Here is a 23,256-nt window from a genome sequence, read left to right on the forward strand (position 1 = left end):
TATACTTAGCTTTGAAGTTAATGCATGTTTTTAATCCTTGCAACCTTTGTCAACTTCTTCCAACATCAACAGCAGCCACGAGTAATGCCCTTTAGAAGTCAAAACCACATAGAGATGGCGACTGATACCCTGGTCTGCCTCCTGAAATGAGGGGAGGCTGCTTTGAGTTCGTTGTAATGATGACAGCATGATCGCAGGAACAATGAAGCAGAGAAGCAGAAGGTGCCTACACAGTTTTTCCTAAACGTCTTGTTTGTTAGGATGGAGCTGGCGTGCCCGTACTGACAGTCAGGAACAATTAGCGCAGAGCAGTTCTTCACTGTCTGAGCTGGACTCTGAGTCGCTGCTCCCAGAGTAGGCGCCCAGGCCAGGGAGGATGCCGAGGCACACTGTGGTGGAGGGGCAGTGGTTAGAGGGGCCACTCAGGGAAGTGCTTCCAAGAGACATGCGGGATGGCGCCTCTCGATTCTTGTCATCTGGGCAGGGTCTGGTTTCACATTGTCGCCACTCTCTGAGCTCTTATGCCTCACAGCTCCTGCCAACAGCTTGGCCTGGGAGAACTTGTTCTTGGTTTCCATGGGTTTCACAGTCAGTTTCTTCTCCACTTCTTTCTTGTTTTCTCAAGAAATTCCAACCTTGTTGAGATTACTTCTGTACTCCTTCAGTTCTTTCCATTCTTCTTCCCTTCGTTGTTTCTCTAGTAGCTCCTGCTGCCGAGAAACCTCATCCAGAAAGTTGGTCTCATCTTCATCTAAGCCTCTTACCATGTTTTTGAATTTGAACTGCTCTTCACACTTCTGCTGCTTCCTATCTTTCTGTTCCTGCAGGCTTTCATAGAGAGACTGGGGGTCATAAACTTCCTCTGGACATTCTATATCTTCGGGTTTTTGAACCTTCTGCCACTCTGCTTGTCTCCGTTTGCGCCGTTCATCTTGCTCTGCCTCAGATACAAACCTCTTTTTGATGACAAGGTTACCATTGTCCCCTCCATCCATAGTGGATTGGTCTTCACGCTGGGCCCTGTAAGCCATGGGCCCTGACGATTCAAGACAGATATATTTAAATTTGCTATAGGGCACATGCACTCACCAGAGAAAGACAGAGAGAGAGAAAGTGAGAAAGCAAGCCACTAGGTCTGGGACTTGAGTCGCACTTGGCCATGTAGGAGTCCAGCACCTTAAGCACCTCACCACCTGCAAGTCTCTGTCTGTCCCTCTTGTCATCCAGTTTTAGTGAGATATATTCTGATACCCAGAAGCCCTGGATCTAGAGAATCTCCTCTATTCTTGGTAAATTAAGAGCTCTCCCAGCTGCCTTCTTATCTGTATCAGACTCTCTTGGATAAAAAGTTCAAACAGGAGACTATTTTACATTTGCTGTCTTTATTAGATCCTTCAGTCCCCTTCAAATGTCCCTACAGGGGCTGAAATAAACAAAAACATTAGTTTACCAGGCACTGCTGAAAGTTCCAACCTGGCCTTGTCGTGTTTTCCTTTTGTATTGGGACATGCTCCCTGATTTTGGTAAGACAACTCCTTTTTTAGGGATGGGGAGATTTGATCCTCCACCTTTGAAAAAGATGTTTTGCATTCTCCACATCTCATTTGCTCTGGAAGGTTCTTCTCATGTGAATGTATGGGCGGTGGAGTCATGTTTCGTGTGTCCTGAGTAGAGCTCCCTCTGAGAACCAGGCATGGTTGGTAGCTCTGAACATGTCTATACTCATGGTAACGTGTTCTGGTGTTGTTGGACTGTCGACCTTTCTACCCCTGCTTGGCCACCTCAGCTCCTGACCTTGGGCACTGTACTCACCGTAGCTTGGGTTGTTTCATCTAAAAAACACAGGATACTGAAGGGACTGTCCTCACAGTGTTCTGAGGATTAAGTGAAAAATTAAGGGAAGTCTTTAGTATACGCCCGGCACATAGCAAATAATAATAGACCTAGTTGCCATTATTGTTAGTATCATCATGGTTTTTACCACTATGATCACTGTTATTCTTAGGTTCAGCCACTACAGAACTGAATTCTGGTTCCATGACTAAATTGCAGTTGCCTAACAAAATCCTAAGCTCAACACCTGGTGCTAGGTACAGAGGAAGGTACTAACCTTTATTTATAGAGTCCCTGCACTCTAGCAGCCGAGAGGCTGGCTTCCACCCTCGAGGTACTTCATTTTGTTTTTCTTTTCTTTTTTCTTTTTTCTTTTTTTTTTTTTAATAAAGTTTTTGCTATAGGGCGCATGCACTCCCCAGAAAGACAGAGAGAGACAGAGAGGCAGAAAGTGAGAAATCACCCCCCAGGGGGATGACCACGCCACAATCCCTTCTCCTCCATTCTCCTCTCGGGATCTTGGGCACACACACACACACACACGCCCGGCATGAGTTTAAGCTACCAGGTCTGGGACCCGAACCGTGGTTGTTGCAAATATTGAGTTAATGTGGCCCAGCTGTGGTTGTATAAGTGGTAGGGCACTACTGCATGAGGCTGGGGTCACATGGGAGGCCTGGGTTCAGTTCCCAGACCAACCTAAACAAGCTGAGCATGGTGGTATGTGCTCGTGGGCCTAACTAGCTGGGAGGCTGCTGAGGGAGGATTGTGATTTTGCGAAACTCTGTCGGAATTACCTATCTCCCTCTCCTTCTTTGTCTCATAAAAGGTATTAGTTTGGGGGCCAGCAGGTGGTATAGTGGTTAAGGCACTGGACTCTCACATGGTCAATCACAATTCAAGTCTCCAACCTAGTGGCTTTTAAAAAACACCAGACATGTGTGCATGTGTGCCCCAAAACCCAGGAGAATAGAGGAGAAGGATGGAGGTGAAGGGATTGCGGTGTGGCCATCCTCCCTGGGGGAGGGGTGATTTCTCACTTTCCCTCTTCCTGTCTCTCTCCAGCAAGTTCACAAGCCCAATGGCAAAAACAAAAAAACAAACAAGCAAAAAAACCCTGTTAATATGTATTAATTACACAGAGCAATGCCTGACACATGATAAGCACTATGTAGGTGTTTGCTAGTACTGCTTTATAGATGAAGAGCTATGCAACAGTCTAGAACTTGTGAAATCATTGTTCTCCTTAGCACTGTAGAGTGTTAGTGATGGGAAGAACCTCAGAACAAAGTTGGCCCTGCCTACCCATTTCACAGGTGAAGAATCTGAGGTCCAGAAATCATAAGTGACACATCTAAGTTATCCAAGGAGTTATTAGTGGAGCCTCTACCTGTGACCAGGCTAGGCAAAGCAGTGAGATTATAGTAAATCTAGTTTATTTGTTCTCCTGACTCACCTTTTTTTTTTTTTTTTTGAAGGTTTTTCCTTAGGGTGCATGTACTTGCCAGAGAGAGAGACAATGCGAGGGAAAATTGAGAAATCACCCCCGCACAGGGGAAGGCCATTCCTTCTCCTCCTTTCTCCTCCAGATCTCCCTCCAGGGATCTTGGACACACATGTACATGCACCCGGTGTGAGTTTCAAGCCACTGGGTCTGGGACTCAAACCATAGTCAGCCATGTGGGAGTCCAACAACGTAACTGCTACACTATCTTCTGGCCCCTGACTCACCCGTTTAAGATGGCCTTTAAAGTGCCTCTGAGCTCTGTTCTTTAGTTTTGTCAGATCAGAAAATCACATACCAACTTGACATTTTTTTTTCGAGAGAGATTTTTGCTATAAGGTATGTGTGCTTGCTGGAGAGACAGAGAGACAGAAAGCGAGAAACAAACCCCCAGGGGGAATGGCTATGTGGTCATTCCACAATCCCTTCTCCTCCATTCTCCTCTCAGGATTTTGGGCACGCACACACACGCGCCTGTTGTGAGTTTTAAGCCACCAGGTCTGGGACTCAAACTGCGGTTGGCCATGTGGGAGCCCAGCAGTGTAACCATCATGCCATCTGCTGGTCCCTCAACTTGACTTTTGACACACTCATCTGCAAGCCCAAGTGCCCATTTCTTCATTTTACAATGGATGGACATTACAGGGGCTTCACAGGTGCCGTCTCTCCATTTAGCTGAATCCTTGGGAAGTCTGACTATAGTCGGTATCTTGGTTGGTGACCTTGAAGTTAGAGGCAGGAGAGTGAGTTTTAGTGAGGAATGGCAGAGAGATGAGCTAGCTGATCTCTAATAGGGATGTGTCTGCTGAGCAAACCTAACGTTCATTGTTAGCTGGACAAGGCAAATCGGACAAAGCTGAGTGAGCACCTCCTTGATTGTTTTATGCTTGATCACTCATGTCTTCAGTTTTCAGACAGCCCACTCTCCTTTCTCTCCCCGTCAGATATATAAATAGCATTGACTCTGCAGCAGCATTAAACAGGTAATTACGATTCAACCACAACTGAGATGACATCCTGGTCAATTAATAGAAAAAGCTTGTTGGTCCCCATTTACAGGTTGATTTTTCATAATTTAATTGCCAAAATGTCATCTAATTTTTTAGTGTAACCTACATAAAACCTGGCACCTTGGTCCACTTTCAGCATGGAGTCACATTCAAAGAAACATAGTCTAGTCAGCAAAAATAATTCTGGTACCCTTACTGAATCTTGTGGAAAACACCAAAGGGAATTGATTTCAAAGCCACAATAGAATGTTTTAAGATCCTCGCTCCCTGAGCTTCTGGTCTTAATATTCAGCCCTTTGCCTTAATTTTTGTTTTGTTTTGTTTTGTTTAGAGAGGTTTTTGTATAGGGCTCATGGGCTTGACAGAGAGACAGAAGGTGAGAAATCACCCCCCCCACCACCCAGGGAGGATAGCCATACTGCAACCCCTTCTCCTCCAGTTTACTCTGGGATTTTAGGCACGTATGCACGTGCACCTGGCGTGAGGTTATTTTTATTTATTTATTTATTTTTGGAGAGGTTTCTGCTATAGAGCACGTGCGCTTGTCAGAAAGACAGAGAGAGGCAGAGAGACAGAAAGCGAGAAATCACCGCCCGGTGGGGGTGGCCCCTCTGCAATCCCTTCTCCATTCTCCTCCCGGGATCTTGGGCATGCACGCACATGCGCCCAGCATGAATTTAAGCCACCAGGTCTGGGATTCAAACCATGGTCAGCTAAATGAGAGTCCAGCAACATAGCCATTACGCTAACTCCTGGTCCACACCTGGCATGAGTTTTAAGCTGCCAGGTCTGAGACTCAAATCGCAATCAACTTCGTGGGAGTCCAATGATGTAACCATTACGCCATCTGCTGGTCCTGTGCCTTAAATTTTTGAACTTCAAACTTTTTCTAAGTCCTTTCAATTCTCTCTCTCTCGTGCGTGCATGTGTGCACAAGGTCTTCCCCGCACCCCCGTGGGAGAGAGGGCCATGGGAGGAGAGACAGAAGAGACTGGTATCATGCATACCTTTTTTTTTATTTTTTGGCAGACTGTCTCCCTGTAGCTGCCCTATTGCTCCAGCCTCCCACGTAGCTAGCACCACAGGTTTGTGCAACCAAACCCAGCCTGTGCAGGTTGTGCTGGGTACTGAACCTGGGATTCCCATGTGGCCTTAGCCACTGCTCAGCAGCACCCTCCTTCCTCCTGTCTACACCATGCTAGGTGGGCCCTCTTTCACTTCTTTTGTTTTCTGTATTCATGATGATGTGTGTGTGCACACGAGAGAGAGAGAGAGAGAGAGAGAGAGAGAGAGAACAGAACAGGGTCTGGTCATGCTGTGATTTCCTTCCCCTAGCCCTCCAGCTTGTCAAAATCTTGGGCATGTGCTTGGCATATGTGTCTCTCCTTTTCTTGAACTTTGATTTTCTACCTATCCAGATACACTTTATTTCCTTTCCAAATGCAGGCTATTTAAAATAGATGCTACAGTTTTCCTCTTTTTTTGTTTCTGCATTGCAAAAGTCTAGAAACCAATTGGCAAAAAGTCACTTAAAGATCTTTGTGAGGGAGGAAGAGGAAGAAAATTCCCTTTAGGTGATACTGAGAGGCATCAAAGCAGAATTCTCCTTCTATAGTAATAGGAGGAAGAAAGAATGCAACCTTTACAATTTAATGTATTTCTTTTGCCCCTCTTATCCTAAGTATGGACTCTCCCCGTGGCAATAGCGCCTTAGTAGGTCTTCTGGTTCCTTCCCACTGCTGCCCCCTGGGGTGCTAAGTATCAACCCAAGTCAGAAAGCTGCTTCAGTGGAGGGAAGGAAACACCACTGCCCTCCCTGCTCAACCTCTTCCCCTCTCCCTGTTTCTTACACACTCTTCTCCCTCCTGCCAGCCACTGCCCTGCATTTTCCAATTCCCAGGTTGCAGTGCAGCAGAGAAGAGGAGAGGAGTAGAGGCAAACTAGTAGCACAGAAGTCGAGGCAGACTTCTCTAATGACTTCTATTAGGTTGTTGGGAAAGCCTTGACGTGTTTTTCTGTGCAAAAATGCATCATGATATTCTCAATGACCTAGTAATACCTGCCTTCCCATCATACTCATCACCCACCAGTGAAGACCGTATGCTCTGTTACATGTAGGAGCTCCTTACTATAGCAGTAATTTGTGGTATTCATAATGTTGATGCACTTCCAGAAAATATACAGGGTCTTCACAAAATTCATGGAGATGTGTAATTATGAAAAAAAAGACTGTGCATGGATTTCCATTATTTTTGCACCCAAATCAACTTGCCCTTTAACTCTATTTTTCCATTAAGTTTTTGAAGTCCCCTCATTCTGGTGTATTCTATAGAAAGACCATGAAAGTGGTGTGGTAGGCCTCGCAGATAGTGGAAGAATGTGGAAGTCTTCCTAATGGATTGAGGTCATTGCATTCCAGAGGTTTCTTGCAGCACACTTCCCTACATGGTTTGCTACTGTTAGCTCATTATGCTTTTCCCTGGGATTTCTACTTCTCCAAGCCTTTCTCCCCGGAATGAGCTTTCCATGATTCCTTCCTGGAATCAGCTTTTTCAACTCTTTTCTTATAAGCGTAGTAACAGTGATCTGTTCCATGTGGGTAATGTCTTCAACATTAGGACAGTTCTGGTTTTATGGACTGGCAGCTAATGTGTTTTCAGTAATGTTTATTTTACTGCCGTCGAAACCATGAGTGCAAGTTCAAAATGTATGTGGACAAACAGAAATACAGTCAGAGGAGAGCAAAAATAATGGTTCATTCATTCAGAGATACTCACTAGGCATCAGTTACATTAGTTCCTCATACAGTGTTCTAGACTTTAGAGATGCTTCAGCCAACATCCTTGTCCTGAAAGAACTTATAGTTTGGTAGGGAGCTGTATAACCAGCTAAGTGTATAAAGTGATAATGTACCCAAGGTACTAATATAGAAAAATCCGCAGACTGTGAAGAGGGGAGTGAGGAGGCCTCTTGAAAGGAAGCTTAATAGCCTTCTGTGTTTTTCAGTATGCTTTGACTTGTAAGTGACAGAAATATGACTCAAACTAGCTTAAGCACAAGGGAGATTTAGTAGTGTATGTGATTTCGAAAGCCTGGGATGGTTTGGGCTTCTAGTAGGATTAGATCTGGGACTCAAATAACATATTCAGATTCTTTTTCTCTGCCTTCCATCTCTGCATCCCTTTGTGTATCAGCCTTGTTTTCTCTAACAGAGATGCATTTCTTCCAGGTGGCTTGGAGAAATTGCCAATCAGACATAATTATCTCAGGGAGGTGTTTTGTTTTGTTTTGTTTTCTTCCAGTACTCATATGTCTGTCTCTCTAAATGTCCCTTTTTAGTCCAGCCTAGGTCACTTAGCTACTTCTCAGATCAATCACCATTGCAAAGAGATAAGGTCAGTAAGTATGATTGACCCATCCTGGTTCACATGCAGGTGTGCATGCAAGTAGTGGCAGGGCTGAGCGGAAAATTTAACTATGACTGGCATTCCCACCAGTACCACTTACAGCATAGATAGAGGTGTTCTTCAAAGCAAGGAAGACTGAGAAGATCACAATCGACAGGCAGTCACTTTAACTTCACTGATATTTAAGCTGTGATGTCAAAGATGGCTAGTTCTTTGTTCAATGAAGCAGTGAGGGCTCATATTGTTAGAAGAAGCAGTGAGAGCAAAACCAAGATGACATGAACCTGCCTGCTGATTAGCAAACTGCAAATTGTTAGTTGAGGTTGAAGCACATGGTTAGGAGTCATGGCCAGTGATAAAGCTGTGAGAAAACCAGGAGCTTCAAGGGCCAAGTGAGGAACTTGCTCTTTGCACTTTAAGTAATGAGTAGACATTCTGAATTTTAGGGAATGGATGGAGGTGATCACATTTCCATTTTATTTTGCTTTATTTTTATTGCCAAAAAGCATGTATGTTTGCCAGAGAGAGAGAATGGGGGAGGAGCACACACACACACACACACACACACCCCGTGGATGGGTATGAAACACACACACACACACACACACACCCCATGGGTGGGTATGAACATGCTGCAATCCCTTCTTTTCCATTTCTCCATCTGGTTGGGATTTGGGGCATGCATGCGTGCACACACACACACACACTCACTCACCTAGTGTGTTTTTCAAGCTGCCAGGGCCAGAATTTGAACTGGAGTCTACCATGTGGTATACAGTTCCCTTACCCACTAGGCTATGGGGCTGGCCTGGGATTTTCATTTAAAATATTACTCTGGCAGCAGTATGAAGGGTGGCTTAGAGCAGCCAAGATTGGGAGTGAGGAAACCATAAGGAAACCACTGAAGTACTCCATGCAGAGATGAAGTATAAGCATTGAAGTCCTATGGAGTGCTAAGGTACTAAGGGAGGATAGTCTCTGTGTGCAGGTGGGGAGGTAATAGAGTATTAAAGCAGTACTCAAGGTTATAGTGGGGAAGCAAAAGGTATGGAAAATGACAGGAGAACTGGTAGGATTTAGTCTTTCAAGAAAGTGAGTATCTCAAGTGGTTCTGCTTTCTGACTTGAGTGATGTCCTTTGCTAAGATGAGAATACAGAAGGAGCAGATGTGAGGGGAGGGAGGGGGGATGGCTGAGATGGCGACTGCAGGAGTTGGGTTTGAGGGGGTGGCTAAGAATGGTTGGCAGTTTAATATGGCAATCTGGAACTCAAAGGAGAGACAGAGTTGTAGAGTTGATGAGAGTGAAAGGCCCAAGAGTTACTGGGTTGTCTCAGTTAAAGGAAGGAGAAAATTTGGAATGAGTAGCCTAGCCGGATGAGGAGTGCCGCTTGGAAACACAGTTCAAATAAAGAACTGAAGATGAGTCCCTTAATGGCATCCTGCTAAAGTTTGTCACATGGACTCATGTCTAATTCTGAACAGAGGCTGGTTGTGTAGCTTATTTACCTCCTGTCCAGTTAGGAGCGACTTTAGGACCAAACCTTCCCAATCTGGAAGGGGACTCAGCGAGTCAACAGATCCTGCAACAGCAGTAGAGGACAAAGGTTCTCATTATGGAACCACGTCCAGGGTCTTCATCAACCAAAAGAGAAATGTGAACATGCCAATGCCTCTGCCTGCTTGTACGTGTTAACAGCTGTTACCTTGAATCCAATAAGGTCTTTCCTCAGAGAAAATAGGAGTAGAGTACAATGGGATCCCCTTACCGCTTTCCCTCTAGCCTCCATTCTTACACCATCACTCTTCTGGTCTGTGTTACTCAAAGCCAAGACACCATTTTGCCTCACCCCCTAGTTCCTAGGAGTCTTGGGTGTCATTAGTTCTAGTTCTTATATTTGCCCTTTACTGGCAACGGATGTCTTTAAGCTAGGGTGAGCTTGTTACTTCATCCATTCCCATGACACAACAGGGTCAATTTAGCATGCTCCTAAGGCACTTAATGGTCTTTTAATCCAGAGGTTGGCAAACTATGATCAGTTGGCCAAATCTAGCCTACCACCTGTGTTTGTAAATGAAGCTTTATTAGAATACAGCCATAGTCATTCTTTATATATTGTCTGAGACTGCACTTGAACTATAATTGTAGCACTGAGTAATTGCAATAGAGACTGCATGTCCTGCCAAATGTAAAATGTTCATGCTCCGATCCTTTGCAGAAGAAGGTCCTGACCCCTGTTAATCCATCCTGTATACCAGTGCCAGATGAATGTTCCTGAAATGCCATTTCACCTTATCTTTCTCTTGCTTAGAATTCTGCAGTGACAGACAGTTCATTGTCTGCACAATAAAAATCCAAAGTTCTAGAACTGGCATTCAAGGCCCTCCATGATCTAGTCTTAGCCAATCTTTTGAATAGTTGCTCTCTATTCCTGAAGGCAAGCTTTCTACCCCAGCTAGGGTTTTCTCCTCATTGTCCCTGGAAGGTGCAGATTTCTGCACTTTCTCACATAGTTCCCTTTCACTGGAATGTGTTGCCAGTTACTCTCTATATAGCATTCTTAAAGGACTAACTCAAAATGTAACACATCTTTCATGGCCGTATCAGTTTACAGTGGTCACCAATGAGTCTATTGCCCCAGCATGTTAAGGGTCCACTGCCCATGCCACCTTGTAACCGTTCTTCTGCTGAGGGAATGGCTCACCAATATGATGAGGATGATGACGACAATGGGCAACTCTGCGGTGATGACTTTCTATCTGAACAAAGGTACAGAAGTAGGAAAGCCTGGAATAGTATTTGAAATGCAAGATGTGTAATTAGAACACACAGCACTCAGTTAACGTTTAGGGAGGCATATAGATGTCATCATCTTATATCCATGACATGCTGCATTTTGGTTTTGTCCTCAAATGTAGAACAACGTATTTCCTGAATGTCAGTGGGAATGAATGATAAAGTGCAGCAAACCTAGTCTTGAGGAATCCTGGGATAGAGAGATAGCAGCTGATTCTGGAAGTCCTTACTTTTCACATGGTACCTCTGAGATGCTGGATAGGTGGGTTCTTCCCATTGGGTCTCACTGATCTCGTCTACTGCCGTATGGTGTACGGTCTTGAACATATTCTGGGATTAAATAGCCCCATTATCTGGAGTTCATTGGTAAATGGTAAATTCCTAAATATTCATGGATCTCACTTTGGTAGGGGGATTATATCTCTGAGTTAGATGTTATATTTGAGTGGGTCAAGATTAAGAACTAATATTTCTTCAAGTCTGCTCGTTGCACAGACAACCTCAGTTGTAGCACAAAGTATCACTACATTGATTCAAGAAGTATTAGTACCTTCATATTCCGGGAAAAGTGGCAACTAATACGTTAAAGTTTCCATTAACACAGAGCATGACAGCCAGTCTTCTACCTACCGTCTTCTCTAGGATTTGGTTGTTGTGTTGTAAAATGCCATTATGTTCTGTCTAGCAAGTTTCTCTCTGCAGATGGGAGTAAAAGAACATGATTCAGTGTAGTAAATGTCTCAGCAAACCATCCTTGAACACTTTGGATACAAAACATTAACAAGTATGCTATAAGGGCAGGCCTTTCTATTCTAATGAATCACATTCATGTGATGTTTATTGTCTACATTCGAGAAGAAAAGTATGAAGATGGGAAGGTTCTGGTGGAAATACAAGGGAAATATATGCCCTTAAAACCAGTTTCTAAGCATTACCTAGAAGTAAACAAGTGGTAATAAAATAATAGGAAGTAGAATTGATTCCGTGCTTACGGTGTGCCAAGCACTGTTCAAGGCATTTTACCTGTATGGTCTCATTTAATCCACACCCACACCATAGGGTTTGTTACAATTGCTATCTTCACTTTATGTGGGGAAAGTCTGAGACCCTGGAGGTAAAATAACTTGCCAGAGGTCACCTGGGTAGCAAGTGGCCGGACTGGGAATTGGACCCATGAAGACAGATTCCAGACTTCATATTTACTATAACCTCAGCGAGCCCCACCCACATGACACGCTCCTTCTCAAGCTGGTTGACGCAGAGCTCACCCATCTGATTTGCATAGTTTTTATGTTCAACTGGATGATTTGTCCTACACAATTTGAAATTCCATTGGATTACTTGTGTGTACGATGTCCACCAAAGAAATCTAATCCATGAATTCCCCACTGTCATATTTATTCTATCGTATTTGCAGTTTGTAATAACCTCTATCTTTTGAATTGAGACATTTTTATTCTGTCTCTAAATTAACTGCACAGAACATGGGTGTGTGTCTGTGTGTGTGTGTGTGTGTGTGTGTGTGTGTAGAAACTGCCTTATCTTCTGGATTAAATTGTTGCAGCCTGGCTGAGTGAGGAGAATTTCTCCCACTCGTCGAGCCCACAGCAGACATGTTAGAAGAGAGCTGCTGCTTCAACACACCCAGAGACGGCAGGGCAGGTGACGCTGCGTGTGTGCCCAGTGTCTCTGGAAGTGGCTATACACATGTGTGCTGCTGCTGCTGCTCCCTGCCTTAAAATTCCTGGAGCCAACACCCACCCACTCTTACAGCCTCTCTCTCTCTCTTTCTTTTCAAGGAAAAAAGAAAGAGGCAGACTGAAATAGAAGGCAAGCGGCAACAGCTTGACGAGCAGATACTTCTGCTGCAGCATTCCAAGGTAAGCGGCTGATCCCATGAACCTATTCCATTATTAGACATGCAGATCACACTCTGGAGAGCCGGGCCAAGCCTCCTCTGCCGTGAGGGCGCTGCCACTGACCGAACCAGCCTTTCTCATTCGATCAAGAAACCATCTCATGGCTTTCCTTATGCATTTCATAAAATTCAGGGCATTGTTACAGCAGTCCAATTTCTGCAAGCGTGAAATTACAGCGTGCGTGTGGACGGATGAAGGGTGGTGTGTGCATGTGAAACGTGGTGGTTATATATAGAAATGGGGTGAGAGTAGTCCATACAGTGGATGAGGCTGGTGTTCCAGGGCTGGTTCTCCTTTGCATAGGTGCTGTGTTCAGGTACTCAGAGACCCTCCAAGATACATGTACATAATGTCTTTTTTAAATTAAAAATATATTTTTTTTCTTTCTTGATATGGAGAAAGGGGAGATGCAACAGTGTGATCTGACAGAAGACCAGTACTGTGTGTTTCAGATGATTCACAAATTATTTTTACTTTAACCTTTTTGAAAGTGTTCTGTTAGCACAAGCAGTTGTTAAGAATTGCTTTTAAATGATGTGGGTGGGTCTCCATTGCACCATGTTAAAGAAAGAGTGCAAGAGATAGAGCTGTTTATTTATTTATCTTTTCTTTAAAACATAATGCACTTAAGCATCGTAATTGATTGCAGCCCAGGAGAAAGCTCTGTCACTGTCACCAGGTTGCCACTGGTTGCAGAGTGTTGCTTTATGCATATTCAGAGGATAATGTGGTCACATTCCAGTGGCCAGCCAGGAGTTGCTGCTTGCCTTTGAGTGCCCCTGGGCTGTGTTTTAGGAAAACCTTTTGCTCTTCACCTCACATTGCTGTGATAGTGTGTGAACAGAGTTGCATTGCTCACAAAGCTGGCTGGGAAGGCAGCTCTGACTCAGGGTGATGCTGGACATGGATTACTAGGTGATTTGGTGTGTGTGTGTGTGTGTGTGTGTGTGTGTGTGTTAAACCAAGATGTGCCTTTATGCTTGTATTTCCCATTCTCTCTAGAAAATAAGGTTGTGCTAAATATGTTCCCAAAATGAGAATCACCAGCAAACTAGTTAGTGATTTGAAAGAGCAGCATGACCTATATCTGCTTGTGCTTTTTCACTGATCATTAGCTTCAACCAGAGAAAGGTGTATGAAAGAAAGAAAAGCAGAATGACACTGAGGGTGTTGCCCACTTCTCTCTGGTCATCGTGCCAATCCATCTACAGATCTCTCTTTGTAAGAGCTTACAGTGTATTCTACACGCTGTCGCTCTTTCCTTGCAGCATTCTTTAGGGAGGATTCAGGGCTAAAATTAGTATCCTCTTTTTACAGAGAGGGGGCTTAAAAATACTTCACAGAACTGAGCGAATTGTTCAAGGTCAGTCTGGACAGTACAGGGTCTCTGGTTTTCAGCAGAGTCAATTCATTACTTGCAAGAGACAAATAGGTACTAAAACCTTGAATTACTGGTTATAGGTGAACTTTTTCAAAAGAAGACTGAGAACAAGAGACTGCTTTTGACCAGCTTCTCATCTCTTTAAGCTCAATATAGTCCTTTGCTTTTGCATTCCTTGAACCCAAAGTCAAGTGATGAATGTATGTTCAAGTTTCTTTTGTCCCACATCTTATCATTCTGGGTGCCAAGTAATAAGCCAAGCATTCATTTATTGCCAATGTTCAAGACAGTGTTACTACTCGGTTCACATCTATCCACCATTTTTTATCCATCCAATCATCCAATCAATGAAAGCAGTAGTAAAAATTACTTAGTACTACATGAGAAAACAATGAGATTCCTTCAAAGACTTGGGAACAAGGATATTAGTTCTTTTTGATAATTATGGTTAAAGTCTCACACAGGTGATGAGATTGGCTATCTAAGGAAATATTCAAGGCTGTCACCAAGGAAATCTTGGTATTGTGAGTTGAGATTGGAGTGGGGCAGAGGTGGGGGGGAATTGTAGGTGATTATAATTTAGTAAGTGGAGATTGGTACATTATGTTTTTTTCTGTGGACAGAATAAGGGTGGATCATGAACTTTGGACAATGGAAAGAGAAGCTCAATGGCTCTTAGGTGGGGGTGTTTATCTGGTACTCCCTGCAGGAAGACCCGGGCTTTGGAAGGCCTGATGAGGTGGGGTCAATGGAGAGCCAGGGATAGTCCTCACACCTCACTGTGGTCCGGGCAAAACTGCCCTCATGAGTTGGCCCCTCTTTGTTCTGAATCCATCTTCATTAACATAATTATTTTGATCGGAAATAGGTGCCTGACTGAGGGATAAGATCACTTCAGGCTTCAGAAAGGAATATGCTCCACTTTCAATTAATTACCTGTTGTCTGCTCACTCAGTAGTATGAGTCACCTTCCCTGTAATCACTCAGTTTCCAGTTTGGCAGCCTCCCCCTGGAGGGAAGTAAACTCCCTGAGGTTCTACTTCCTCCTCTGTGAGTTTCTTGGTGCCTTACCGTCCTCATACCTGCCCTTCCTAACAGTCACCATTTCTTGGAGTGCTTGACATGTGCCTGGTACTTTAAATACATACCCTCAGTAATGACCGCAAGACAGCTCTTCCCATTTGTAAGAGTGAAAACAAAATTGAGCTCAAGATTTGTTTAAGAATGTATAGAGACTCTAAGTGAGGGAGCCCAGTTTGAAACCCAGGGCTGTCTGCTTGGCATGCTTTTTCCCAGATACTGCTTTGAACAAAATGTTTCCTTTTGGGGCTGACTCCATAGTGCAGTAGTTAAATGCTGTACACTAGGAGGCAGATTCCACATGGCTGACCTCAGTTCAAATCCCAGCCCTGGAAGCTTGAAAAACATTCTGGGCGGGGCCAGCAGGTGGCATGGTGGTTAAGGGCACTGGACTCCTACACAGCTGACTGTGGTTCAAGTCCCAGACATGGCGGCTTGCTTTCTCGCTTTCTCTCTCTGGTCAAAGAAAAAAAAATGTTAAAAAAAATCGTATTCATCTTTATTTAAAAACAAACAAAAAAAAGATAGAAAGAAAGACACTTTGGGCATGTGCATGCACATGCTTCAAATCCTGACAGGATGGAGAAATGAAGGAGACAGGATTGTGACCTGACCACACTCACTAGAAAGTGCTTTTTCTCTCTCCTCTCACTCCCTTTCTGTCTGGCAAATGTACATACCTTCTGGCAATAAAAAGTTAAACAAAAAATGTTTCCTTCCTTTAGAAAAATTTGTTTCCAGAGATGTAAGTTAGGAACATTGCAGTCTCTCTTTCTCTCAGTATATTTTCAGGGACTCCAGAAAATTTAGACTACAGACATATTACAGTGATTTTTATAAATTCCTTAAAGTAGGAATATTAGGAAATACAAAGGATCTTTAAAAAGTTAATGGGAAATACATATTATGAAAACCTATGTATTGATTTCAAAGTTTGCACCAAAATAAGCTTGTTTTTAACGTTTTTTTTTTTTCAGAGAGATTTTGCTATAGGGTGTGTATGCTCACCAGAGAGACAGACAGAGACAGAGAGACAGAAATTGAGAAATCACCCTCAAGGGGCAATGGCCACGCTGCAATCCCTTCTCCTCCATTCTCTTCTCGGGATTTTGGGCATGCATGCACCTGGCTTTGAGTTTTAAGCCACCAAGTCCAGGACTCGAATTATGGTCGACAACATGGGAGTCCAGCAACTTAACCATTATGCCCTCTGCTGGTCCCCTTAACTCCATTTTTATATAAACTTTTAAAAGTGCCCTTAGGTCAGTAATTAATATTTATTTCACACATTTACAAAATCCCAGATGTTCTCTAAGAAAAAGAAGTTCAGTACAAAGATAAACAGAAAAGCATTAGAATTAGGTTTCATATTTAATAACATATCATTTTCATATTGTATATCTTGATATAATTCTCACACATGAGAGTCTAGAATCCTATAATCCTCTTATCACATTGCCTTTGGGCATTTATTTTCATGTGATGAGATATGAATTATTTAGACAGATTCACTGGTCTCTTGTCAAAGCAAATACACAGAATGCAAGACAGTAGTTTTGACACTTGCATCTTTGTTTAATATACTTGCTCACTGCAATAGCTGGACATAGACAGTGAGTAACTCCAGAGAACGGAATATCATTACTTTGTATGTGGACTGTGAATAAATTCTATAATACACTGAAGTATGAAATGTTAAAATACAAGCTACTACACTCCAGCGATTAGGAAACCTCAAGATACCTCGCAGTCTTGGCCAACTTAAACTCAAATCTCTTTTTATAAGTTCCTTAGCTATATTTAGTATCTAATATCTGTGATATAAGAATTTCTGAGTTATACAAATGTAAACAATTTTGATAACTATATTATTTTTGCTGACTATAAAAGGAAGGAATATATGATCATTACACCAATTAAATTTAAAAGTACAAGAAAATATAAAGAAAAACAAATACCAGGCAGGCCCCATAGCCTAGTAGTTAAGAGACCCAGTTCCACATAGCAGTCACCTGTTCAAATCCTGGCCCTAGTGGCTTAAAAAACACGTAAGGCACATATGTGTGCATGCCCCAAATCCCAACAAGATGAAAAACTAGAGAAGTGATTGTGACACGACCATGCCCCATTGGGGGTGCTTTCTCTCTCCCTCCCTCTATCTCTCTCTGGTGGGTGCCTGTGCCTTCTGGCAATTAAAAAAGAAAAGAAAAAAGTCAATTGTGAGAAATACAGCGATGTAACCCTTGTTCATAGGCCTCACCATGGGTAAACCCATGGGTAAAATTGTTATATTAACATCAGGGTTAAAATTACAATGACCATGATCTCTTTTTTTATTTTTATGTGCAGATTCTTATGTTCCCTTACAAACATTTATAATTTTCATGAAATCATATCTAGCATGGTTTTGCTTTGTGATATCTGACTTCAGTGTTAGCCTTGAAAAGAATCTCTCTATTGTAAATACATGCCTAGGATGTTCCTTATAGGCCAATACTATGGCCACGCTGCAATCCCTTCTCCTCCATTCTCTTCTCGGGATTTTGGGCATGCATGCACCTGGCTTTGAGTTTTAAGCCACCAAGTCCAGGACTCGAATTATGGTCGACAACATGGGAGTCCAGCAACTTAACCATTATGCCCTCTGCTGGTCCCCTTAACTCCATTTTTATATAAACTTTTAAAAGTGCCCTTAGGTCAGTAATTAATATTTATTTCACACATTTACAAAATCCCAGATGTTCTCTAAGAAAAAGAAGTTCAGTACAAAGATAAACAGAAAAGCATTAGAATTAGGTTTCATATTTAATAACATATCATTTTCATATTGTATATCTTGATATAATTCTCACACATGAGAGTCTAGAATCCTATAATCCTCTTATCACATTGCCTTTGGGCATTTATTTTCATGTGATGAGATATGAATTATTTAGACAGATTCACTGGTCTCTTGTCAAAGCAAATACACAGAATGCAAGACAGTAGTTTTGACACTTGCATCTTTGTTTAATATACTTGCTCACTGCAATAGCTGGACATAGACAGTGAGTAACTCCAGAGAACGGAATATCATTACTTTGTATGTGGACTGTGAATAAATTCTATAATACACTGAAGTATGAAATGTTAAAATACAAGCTACTACACTCCAGCGATTAGGAAACCTCAAGATACCTCGCAGTCTTGGCCAACTTAAACTCAAATCTCTTTTTATAAGTTCCTTAGCTATATTTAGTATCTAATATCTGTGATATAAGAATTTCTGAGTTATACAAATGTAAACAATTTTGATAACTATATTATTTTTGCTGACTATAAAAGGAAGGAATATATGATCATTACACCAATTAAATTTAAAAGTACAAGAAAATATAAAGAAAAACAAATACCAGGCAGGCCCCATAGCCTAGTAGTTAAGAGACCCAGTTCCACATAGCAGTCACCTGTTCAAATCCTGGCCCTAGTGGCTTAAAAAACACGTAAGGCACATATGTGTGCATGCCCCAAATCCCAACAAGATGAAAAACTAGAGAAGTGATTGTGACACGACCATGCCCCATTGGGGGTGCTTTCTCTCTCCCTCCCTCTATCTCTCTCTGGTGGGTGCCTGTGCCTTCTGGCAATTAAAAAAGAAAAGAAAAAAGTCAATTGTGAGAAATACAGCGATGTAACCCTTGTTCATAGGCCTCACCATGGGTAAACCCATGGGTAAAATTGTTATATTAACATCAGGGTTAAAATTACAATGACCATGATCTCTTTTTTTATTTTTATGTGCAGATTCTTATGTTCCCTTACAAACATTTATAATTTTCATGAAATCATATCTAGCATGGTTTTGCTTTGTGATATCTGACTTCAGTGTTAGCCTTGAAAAGAATCTCTCTATTGTAAATACATGCCTAGGATGTTCCTTATAGGCCAATACTTTTAATATATCTAGAATTTATTTTCCTATAAGGTATGAGGTAGGAAGATAAATTTACCTTTCTTTAAGTTTATTTATTTATTTCTTCCATGAGCAAGAGAGAGAGAGAGAGAGAGAACCACCAACAGGCCCTGTTGCTGCCATCTACCCCCAACTTTGTGGGCAGTGTGCCTGGTATACTCATGGAAGTCTCTGGACGTGAACCTGGAACTTTCCCACGTAGGCCAGCCTCTCAGAGGGCCATCATCTCGCGTTTAATATAACTTTATTTTTTACTGATGCAGAGCCACTGTCTCAGTATGATTTATTGATTAATTCGTCTTTTCCCTCCCTGATTCAAGTGTCTTCTTTATCACACACATATTTCTCACTTACGCTCAAGTCCACCATTTGAGAATTCTTTTTATTCCATTAATCTGCCCATTCCAGTGCCAGCACCATTCTCATTTAATCCCTCTAGCCTTTTAATATGTTGTACTATTTCATAAGGCAAGTGACATTATTATTCTTTGTAAAAACTATCTCGGCTTTTTAGTCTATGGAAACAATGATTTATTCTTATTGTTTTTATAATGTGATTTGTCCTTATGTGAATTAAAAAGAAATAAATCAACTACTGTATTATACCAGAACAGACTAAATTTAATATACGCTCTTGCCGTTGGTGGAATTGGCAGATTTGTCTGCTTATTGGTCTGTTAGTTCCAGCACCAACCAGGCTCTCAGTGAGGACTGCAACATGAGCTCCCTTGGGGTCGTCACATTTATAAAGGTTTGTCTGACAGAATCAGCACCGTCAGAATCAAATTGCGAGTATCACATCTTCCATACATAAGCTGCCTTTGAATGACTTATTTATGAGCAAGGAACCCTGACTAGAGTTTTCTTCTAATCTGAGTTATGAAAAATTGTCATTATATTTTAAAGACCACAGCCTTTTGAGAAGACTGCTTGAAAAAAAAAAATCAAAGACTAACTGCATTGTGACCCTGTGAAATATTTACTCTCACCCTACCAAGGTCATTTGCTGAATAGCCGGAAGGTATTAAGCGTCTTTCTGTGAAGATAGTACAGTGGTTCTCATTTTGAACCTTTCGCGCCAATTTTAGACTTTTCTTGGTTATTAGTATGTGAAAAGGGCCAATTCTAAATTTTAGAATATTACATAGACACTATATGAAGAATAAAGAAACTTTAATGCTCTTTTTTCATCATGTCTCTCCTGGCCTTATAAGCAGAGCTTGCGTGGAAGTTAAGAATTGATTTCCTCTGTGAGAAATCTTGGGTAAGCTTCTCTCTGTTGGGACTTTTTCAGTTACAGAATCATGTAATGAGAACTCAAAAAGAAACCAAGATTTTATTGAGAATCAAAGAAGAGAAGGAAAGAGAGAGAGGGATAGGAGAAAGAGAGTGAGAGAGATAGGAGAAAGATAGAGAGAAGGGGGCGTGAATGAATGACCGAAAACACAATACCCAAGTATTGTCTCACCTCAAGTTTTCTGTTAGAAAATTAAGTTTAGCCAGATTCCAGCCATCAGCTACTGTCACAGCCGATGTCAGCCTTAGTCAGGTTTTAAATGAATGAAAGATTTGGAGTAAATTGTAAAATTATCAAACTATAAAAAAAGAATCACTATTGGATATTTTTATAATCTGAGGATAAGGAAGTCTTATCTAAGTAGGACATCAAAGCCAGAATTACAAAGCAGAAAAATTGCTAGATATAACTTTATTTATGTATTTTTTATGTTTTTATGTATTTATTTATTTATTTTAAAGTTTTGCCAGAGGGCGCATGTGCTCATCAAAGAAAGATAGAAAGGACAAGGAAGAAAAAAGTGAGAAAGCAGTCCCCTCCCTATCATGAGCATGGTCATGCTGCAGTCCCTTCTCCTCTATCTCTCCTCCTTTTGGCATTTTTGACATGCTTACACACACACACACAACACACACACACACACACACACACACACATGCACTCCCTTGGCATGTTTTCCAAGCTATGAGGTTTAGGTCTTGAACTGACCAGTTGGCCTTGTGGGATCCAGCCACCTTAACTACCACACCACTGTCTAGCCCAATATAACTTTATAAAAATAAGAAATGCCTGACCAGAAAACAAGTGGGGACTCACTCCTAGTCCTGGGTCTTTCCCCACTTCCGCTTTCCACCCTACCCACCTGCCCCAGACATATCTCACTACCTACCTAGAGCACCTCGAAATGTGGCTTCACCTCAGTTATCTCATCTGTAGGTGGAGAAGATTTGATTAGATGATTCCTAAGGTCTTGTTTAACTTAAACAGTCTAAGATTTTGCATTTTTTAAAATACAGGGTGTGTGCCTGATATTTTAATAATTTATTAATTCAACAATATTTATTGTGACCAGCTATACCCTTACCTGTCAGCCTCCATGGTTGAATCGTATATGACATCTGAGGGACTCAGGAGAGAGCATGGGTATGGAACCTACTGCTGGAGAAGTTGGAAGATAGTTACCCATGGTAGGGAGTAGGTCAGCAGTGCCTGGGGATTTTGCAAATCCTATTTCATGAAGAAAAAAAGAAAGAGTGATTTTATGCAAAGGCAAGATAGTAGAATGCACTTTCTGGCTTGAGATCGCAGACCCACACCTCACTAGATGTGAGACCATGGATAAGTATTTTTTTTTTTAATTTTTAAATAGTTTTTTTTTAATTGCCAGAGGGTAGGTACTCTTATCAAGGAGAGGCAGAGAGAAAGAGAAGGAGAGAAGAAAACCATAGTCGTGTTGCAATCCCTTCTCTTCCACTTTTCCCTTCTTTCAGGATTTTGGGCTTGCACACATATGTACCTGGCATGTTTTTCAAACCACAGGGGCCATGATTCAAACTGTGGTTGTCTATGTGAAACTGGAGAGATTTTTGCTATAGGGTGCATGTGCTCGCGAGGAAGACAGAGACAGAGAAATAGAAATTGAGAAATCACCCCCCAGGTGTGATGGCTACGCCACAATCCCTTCTCCTCCTTTCTCCTCTCAGGATATTGGGCACACATGCGCCTGCCTTTGAGTTTTAAGCTCCAAGTCCGGGACTCAAATTGTGATCAACTACATGGGAGTCCAGCGACATAGCCATTATGCCAACTGTTAGTTCAAAGTTTCTTAATATTAGCTTCTACATCATGGGATTTTGGAGAAAGTGAAGTGGATTTGTATGTCAAGCACAGAGAGTATGAGTTCTATAAATTCTATCATTGTTATCATCAGTACCCGGTACCATGATTTTATTTCATTTGTGTATTCATAGTGCCAAATTCATGTCTCCAGCCCAAAGGTCCACATCTCTAGGCTTTATTCAACTGCTGTCTTGATATTCCCACGTAGAGGCATGTCACTTCCAGTGATAAGCCCCTAAAACTTAACATGCCTCATATGAAAATTTCAATTTTCTGCTCTTTTATTTGTTCATTTCATAAGAGAAGAGGAGAGGCAGAAAGACAGACACAGACACACACACAGACACACACACACACACAGAGAGAGAGAGAGAGAGAGAGAGAGAAGCACTCACAATAAGGTCTTCTTGCCACAATCCCTCCCCCAGCCTTCCCAGCCAGTCAGGATCATGGATGCGTGCCCCGCATTTATAGGTTGACCAGGGGACCGAACTCACACTCTCTATATGGATCCAGCTTCATTTGAACAATGTGTTTCCATTGTGCCACCAAGCTGACCCAATTTTCCACTCTCCTGTAATTTTTTCTTCCTCTAGTCTTCTTCATCTCCAATTAATGACTCCACCATCTACCATTTTGAACACACTAAATTTCTCTTCTTTACCTTTTAATCTTTCCCTTTTCCCACCCCCCACATCTAACTATTGGCAAGTCATGTTGACTCTACCTCTAAAATATGCCTCCATGGCTGTTTTTTCTTCTGCCTCTCCTGTTTTCAGCTAAAATGCTCTGTCATTATTAGAATGATGAAATAGACTCCCATTGCATGTGCTTTGTAATCCTGTCCCTCGCAATCTGTTCTTTCTGTTTTACTTAGAATGAACAGTGAGCTCCTCAGTAAGGCTAGAGAATCCTTCATAATCTGGCCTCTGCCTTTCTTCCCATCTTCAGCTTGTTCTGCCCTTCCCCCCCCCACCCCCCCTTGCGGCCCAGCCCCTTGAGCCGTTTTTCTAGTCTTCAAACACACCAAACTCCCAGTCTCACATTTGCCATTCCCTCCACCTGGATGCTTCTCTGGGTCTCTGATCTCAGCCCAGATGTTCAGGTCCTCAAATTTTTCCCCTAAAGTGTCCTCCCTCAGTCACAGTGTCCTGCCTGTCTCCTCTCAGACGTGCTTCATAATCAGAACTTACCTTGCATCCTTGTTTATTGGGATGAAGGGCTGGCAAGAATAGGGAC

At 42.2% G+C, this 23,256-nt stretch overlaps 1 protein-coding gene and 1 pseudogene across 6 annotated transcripts in view; one reads left to right on the forward strand and one right to left on the reverse strand.

The window, feature by feature from the left end:
* PALM2AKAP2 (PALM2 and AKAP2 fusion) overlaps positions 1 to 23,256 on the forward strand; it is a 403,573-nt gene that overhangs the window by 72,567 nt on the left and 307,750 nt on the right. For all 6 annotated transcript variants that reach the window (XM_027769417.1, XM_027769396.1, XM_027769405.1 and 3 more), the window contains exon 2: positions 12,349 to 12,429. In XM_027769417.1, coding sequence (XP_027625218.1) covers positions 12,349 to 12,429 — 81 coding nt within the window. The remainder of the gene's footprint in view (positions 1 to 12,348; positions 12,430 to 23,256) is intronic.
* On the reverse strand, positions 261 to 995 carry LOC102501890 (PSME3-interacting protein pseudogene; annotated as a pseudogene).

This window comes from Tupaia chinensis, unplaced genomic scaffold, assembly GCF_000334495.1.
Source record: "Tupaia chinensis unplaced genomic scaffold, TupChi_1.0 Scaffold000081_1, whole genome shotgun sequence".
NCBI lineage: Eukaryota > Metazoa > Chordata > Mammalia > Scandentia > Tupaiidae > Tupaia > Tupaia belangeri.